We start from the raw sequence: 6,631 nt of genomic DNA on the forward strand, positions 1-6,631 counted from the left end.
ATTTTTAAATTAAGAAATTGAGTAATGTGTAGCACTAAAATTTGATACCAAACTTATTGCCATAAATTCATGAAATAGTAGTTCAATAAAATTGATTGCGAGTCAACAAACGAGATGACATGGCCTTTCACCTGTGACCTGTCATGAAAGGGTTAAAGCAATGAACTTATACTTTCACCAAAAAATGTATATATATATAGCTCAACATTTTTATTTCATTTCTTCTTTAGTTGGCATATACAGTCAAGTTAACACATGCCCTAGAGAGGTTTTGGAACAAATCAGGACCAAAAATTACTTTTATTGAGTATTGATAGTAATCTTCAAATGAATATATTATTTGTTTTCGATAGTAATCAAAATTTACTCAACAAAAATATAAAACTTAAAGTATTCGTTGTTCTCAATAAAAAAAAAAAACTACTGTTAAAATTACCTTTAAAACTGTTATTCTCACTTCATAGGACCAGGCTTTGCTCAACTATGTTATACAGTGTCTGAACACAAACCAAGATATCCAGTCTCATGAAGATTTGGATGGTGAAGCTTTCTACCGGTTGGTAGCTATAGCTCGTGGTGTTGCCGTATCTCGTCCTTCAAACTTGGTTCAATTCGCCGAAAATCATGAACGAACATTAACAGCTGATTCTTCTGATACAGGTTGTTATGTCTTTAGTAACTAGTTAATGTGATTAATTATAGAATATAATTGTTTACGTTAGTTCCTTTTTTACAAAAGTATTCATTTGTCATTCTGATGCATCCCATTTTATAATGCTATTTATTTGCAATTTGTATCCAGGCTGTAAACCAAGTTTTTAGTTTTTGCTAATAGGGTATTTTACTTTCCTTAAATATTTTATGTTTATTTCCATTTTTCTTTGCTTGAACATTTTATATATCATAATCTTGAACTTCCTTCTATTTCATCATTCAGATTTATTTTAGAGAGTAATTTGAATATTACATGGTATTATTTAAAATGCTTTAGACGTTTTTATATGAGCATTATACAACATGTACTGTTTTAATGACAAATACACTTCTCAAACCATTAAGTAGAAACACTTGTATTTTGTAAGAATACTTAACATTTCTAAAAAAAAGTAAATTTATGTCTTGCCTGACCAAAAAATATTAACCCCTGTTCTAATAACATGTTGGCCCAATGAATTAATTTTGGCATCGATATTACTGGTTTCTGGAATTATGTCAATTTTCACCCATTCCAGAAACATTATTGTCCTAGGGTTGCATATGTACTCTTCTGACAGCATGGTGTCATTGTCACCTTGATGATACAAAATGAGGGTGCACATAATTGATCCCTTGAGGATGTTGGAATATTCACAGGATTTAATGAGAGATCCATTCTATATAATGAAAATGCACCCCACATCATTACTTCATCCTCAGCAATTTGCACAGTAAAAACAAAACACTAGAGTTCCAAAGTTTTATAGCTTTGTTGCTAAATTTTGAGCAATTTTTTTTTTTCCTTTGCCTCAAAGTAGGTGTATTTTTCTGTTGCCATCCAAAACTAATTGTTTTTTTTTAGATGAGACAAAATTCATTTCTCACAGGTCTCTGTGCACTATTCTTGTTGAAATGAATGGCCCTGGCACATTGTTAACACCATCTGTCAATTGTTAACTGCCATTTATCCCAGTCTCAGAGCTGTTTCTTCTGTCCACGACTTTCACCTGTTGGTTGTTTACATTTCTTTCACACCATTTTGACTTTTTAGATGATTGGCTGTAATTTCCCAGTTGTTTGCATTGCTTTTACTGTTGAGGCTTCAGCTAATTGAGCCTCAGCAATAACTAATTTTTTGAAAATTGAGGCTCACAAAAAGGCTTACATTATTTATATTTGTAAAACAGTCAAATTCTGTTACATGTTTACTCTTCAGATAATGGAAGTCTTGAAAAAAAATTTTGGTTTCTAAAACTGTGGCTAAGCAGTGTGTGTGTGTGTGTGAAGATTGTTTCCTTAAACTGTATTATCAAAATATGTGTTTGGAGGATAAGGAGTTGTTAATTTCTAAAGAATGTTTTCTTGGATCTTTATTACTTCGAATATGGACTTTTTATACATTACATTTTTGGTGGCTTTTTAGCTGAAGATATATTTGTTGATACATTGGTAGTTCTAGTTTTGGATTGGATTAGGTTTTTGCACAACCAGTTTTCCATCATTTGTCCTTGATATATAAATATATATGTAGAAGAGATGTAATTTGGCAGTACATTCTCAATAGCATTGAATAAGTGTTATGCATTATTCAAAGAGATAAGTTTGTTTTCATTTTGGTGACTACTTTATGCATTTAAAACCTCCATCTATTTAATATTTTGGGCACTGCTAAGAGTGATGATACTAAACACTTTTAATATCAGAAAGTGTTTTAACACTTAACTTCACTTTTGCAAAGCTCAAGTACATTTGAAAACTATGTGATTGAACAGAAAACAGCATTATTACTACAAGACCAAGATCATTCTAAGTAATCCCTCGTGAAACTGATCATTTACTTGAACTTTTTTCACATGTCTTACTGAAATTATTTCATTCAGTCATTTCTAATAGTTAGATATTAATTATTATTAATTCCAGTTGAAGTTTCAGACTTGGAAGCAGCAGATCATCTCACACCACTACCAACTTCACCTAAACCCCAAAACAACAATCCAGATCACGGTGAAAGCCCAGGGAGACGGAGTCCCCGTCAGTCAAGTGCTGTGGATCCTAACCATTTCCTAATCCAACTGACAGACTCTTTCTGGAGGCTTCATGCCCAGAGACCAAAAAACCATGCTATTGCTCCTGTTTCACGTCATGGATTGGTGCACATTGATGCAACGGTACTATTAGATAATTTTTAGCCTTAATTCTAGAGTATTTTATGTTTTTAAATAAGAATTACTGCAACTGAATTTTGAAAAGACAGTTCTTGAAGTGGGATAGGATGCCATTCCACTTCTTTCTTTAGAAGGGCTCAGAACTATCCCACTTGATTTAATTGACAATGCAATAAATATTTAGTATGGGAAGGGACTGGGGAGAGAAACTTTTTTTCCCTTAAAATTTTGTGTAAGAGCAAAGCAGGAATGAGACAAAGTAGTACACGGATGGAGCAAATGAATCCTCTCACTACAGGTTTCATCAGCATGACTGAGTTCGTAACCAAAAAGTAACTGTCAGAGTTTTCTATACTAAAGCTTTTAATGTTATCCATCTATTTATACTGAATTTATTGTTTTATTACCCTTTGAACCATGTTGTAACTAATAATCCTGCCACACAAGTTGCAAATCACTTGATGAACATGTAGTTCACTTTATTGTATTGAATTGTGTAACGTACAGCTGCTTTGCAAGTATCGTTCGTGAATAATTTTTATTGTTGTACCTGCTCTAACTGTATCTAACCTAATAAGTTAGAATTTTTTTTACATGTATAATGGGGGGAATGCATTCCTGAAAATTTTCAGTCCACTCTTGAATAATTGTTTTTAAAGGGTGTCACATGGCTTTTTAACCACATTGTACTATGCAAAACATGCATGTAAGAACATTAAAGGACTAAACATTGATTATATTTAATACTTAGAAGTACTGTAGTGGTTGTAATTGGTGAATGCTATGCCTGGTAAATTAGTGCAACAATGTTTTAATTAACTCTCTACACAGGATTGGTCAAATTGACCGACCACGTGATATCTTTCTCGTGGGAACGAAGCTTGTAACAAAGCAAAATTAAAGGCTAACAGAATTATTCTTTGTTAGAGCATTGATGATATTATAGTGAGTAATTTACATTAAACTTTGCACTTATTAGAGGGCTGGTAAATAAATTAAAGAAGAGGGAATGCATTGATAAAAAATGACACATTTCTCACACTAGGGGAATTTCAGGATTTTTTTTAATATTGCCTTATAAAATTAAGAACTTAAAACTAGTATACCATTAAAATATGGATTATTAGCTATATTGGAACACTCTAGTAATGAAACAAAGCAGTGTTGTTTTGATACATGGGTTGTAATTGGGGAACACTAATAATGAAACTATGCAGAATGTTGCAATGTATAATGAGGACCCACAATATTTTAATACTTCAAACTTATTAATCTAAATTAGGTTTGTATTACGTAGAGGCTGTGATAATGTTCCATTTTGCTTTTATTTTTTGAAGTCTTTATAAACTAGTAGAAAATTTTAACTTACTGCTGTAGCCTGAAATATTGTTTTTATTTGTCTTTAAGTGTAGTTAACTAATATTACAATTTAAAGTTACTGTAACATCTTACAACAGCACATTAATGAAAAGGTTATTGCTTTTATCATTTCTTTATTGTGATTAAAGTTTTTTTATTTTTTTACAGTAGTATGCCTAATTTGTATGAAAAGGTTTTTTGTGTTGATGTAAAAGTATGTTTAACACTTAAATTTTTTTATTTTATTTTGTAGGTCCAAGCTCTTGTAGAAGTCATTCATGCTTTTACTTCATGTGATCTTGAAAATGTACCTCTTGCTGCTAAACTTTATGTTCGTCTTCTTCTCTCTGATGACACTGCCATCAGCTTTGCTGCCAAGGATGCACTTGTTCGATTACTGAGACCAAGACTCCGTCGAAGAAAGGTTTTCATTCCATCACCCCCGCATTGTAGCACACCAGGTAAAGGTGATCCAAGAAAATTTTAACAACTTTTCTTTGATTAATTTGATTCTGAAAAAAAAAAAACAAATGTAGAGTTTCATTTGTATTGTGTGTGTGTGTTGTTTTTTTTTTCCCAATTAGTTTTGATTGTTTCTGCTATATTAAAATTTATAATGTTTAGGAGAGACCCAAGATACTGAAACCACAGATTCAAGAACATTGAGTCAAGCTCAAGCTACTGTTCAAGCTGCCCCCCAGGTTCAGCGGGCTGTTCAGACACAATCTCAGAACCAGGTTTCCCAAGAAGAGCAACAAGATTTTGAAATGGTTGAGGGTTTAGAGCCAGTTGTTCTACTTCCAGGAGAAAATGAATCTGTAGGAGCCAATTTGGAAGCTTTGATAGCAGGCCAGGCCAGTTTCCCTCCACTGCTGGACATTCCTCCTGATGCTGATGATGAAACTATGGTTGAACTAGCAATAGCTCTCAGCCTTCAGGTAAGGTTAATAAAACTTGCAGACATAGAAAAAAGTCTCGGCAGACAGAGCTTTTTTTTTAACTGGAATTTTAAATTATGAATACATTATCTTTCAAAGAGAGCTCTTAAACATGGTTAAAATCTACTGTATTTATATTCATTGGCTATTTTACTGAGTGTTCTTGATATACTAGGAGTTCTCAGCTGAGTTTACCATTGTTAAAATAAGCAAGTAATTGATGATTAAGGTGTTTGATTAAAGAGTAGCCAGAAAAAAGTAGATGGATGAGCAGAAGGATATCAGTTACAGGAACATATTTAAGTTGGTCAGGTGTTAAAGTATTATTGTAAAATTGACAGACTAGCCGAGTTATAAGAAGGACATGTTGGAAGATCTTGTGGTAGTTTTTGATTAGTAGATCTACCATTATACAGAGGAATGAGCAAACTAAAAGGCAATTGAATGAACAAAGAAACTTGCAGACACAGAATGGATACATAGACATACAGAATAAGCGACCCTTCTTGAACATTGAGTTGAAGTAAACACTGACAAGCAAACTGTCCTTGTGAGCTGTTGAAACTACAGTTCAAATTCCTAAAACCCTGGAAACAGGTTTTGTGTGTGTGTGTATGAAATCATTAATAGCATTTATTGAAAGTGTCAAACTGAATTTTCTAGTTTTTTTCAGTAGTGTTTTAACATGTTCACTAAAGTTTTCTATTTAGTTTTATGCATTAGAATAATTTACTACATTTTTGTGTTAGTATACTTGACTTAATATATGCAAGAGACCCTGTTCTAGTGTACCTGTTGCAGGATTTAAATTGTCAGAATTCATTTTAGCAACTTCATACTTAATATTTTGTACAGCCTTGTATGCTTCTTTATTTATTATTTTTATCAAATATTTGCCTTACAATTATAAGCACACTTCAACTTTCCCCCTTGTAGGACCAACCAGGTCACTCTGAAAGTTTAGGTTTACAGAGTTTATCCTTAAGGTCTCAAGGTCCTCAGAGAGCATCATCATTAGAAGGTGGCCACTACTCTGACACTACAGCTTCGGCTGGTGCAAGTGATGATGAAGGAAGTACTGCTGCCACTGATGGGTCCACTCTTAGGACTTCCCCTGCTGAACAGGTGAAATAACTTACTTTGAGTCTTGTTGTTTTTACAGCAGATAATTATCAGTTGTTGTTATGAAACTGAGTGTGCATATCCTTTAAGATTTCCACACACGTTATTACCATTTCAGTAACTTTAACCAATAGTTTGAGTAATGCTTTTTTTGATTTGACAATTTAAGAGGTTATTTTATTTGATATATGGTATTTCACTTTTCATTATAATATATATTAGGTCGTCAATAAATTAATGTCGCTTTATATATAGATGAAAAAACCCTGATAACTTGTATATTATAACAAAGTATTTATTAAATGAAATAGTCTCCATTCTTATCGATGATTCTTTTCCATCTTACAATCA

The 6,631-nt window shown here is 32.6% G+C and overlaps 1 protein-coding gene across 3 annotated transcripts in view; it reads left to right on the forward strand.

Annotated features, from left to right (window-relative positions):
• LOC106462088 (E3 ubiquitin-protein ligase UBR4-like) overlaps nt 1-6,631 on the forward strand; it is a 115,009-nt gene that overhangs the window by 78,977 nt on the left and 29,401 nt on the right. For 2 of the 3 annotated variants that reach the window (XM_022389219.1, XM_022389220.1), the window contains 5 exons: nt 465-660; nt 2,617-2,864; nt 4,474-4,687; nt 4,845-5,158; nt 6,095-6,283. In XM_022389219.1, coding sequence (XP_022244927.1) covers nt 465-660; nt 2,617-2,864; nt 4,474-4,687; nt 4,845-5,158; nt 6,095-6,283 — 1,161 coding nt within the window. The remainder of the gene's footprint in view (nt 1-464; nt 661-2,616; nt 2,865-4,473; nt 4,688-4,844; nt 5,159-6,094; nt 6,284-6,631) is intronic. The other variant, XM_013921970.1, reaches the window with a different exon arrangement.

This window comes from Limulus polyphemus, unplaced genomic scaffold (assembly GCF_000517525.1).
Source record: "Limulus polyphemus unplaced genomic scaffold, Limulus_polyphemus-2.1.2 Scaffold1090, whole genome shotgun sequence".
NCBI classification, from domain to species: Eukaryota; Metazoa; Arthropoda; class Merostomata; order Xiphosura; family Limulidae; genus Limulus; species Limulus polyphemus.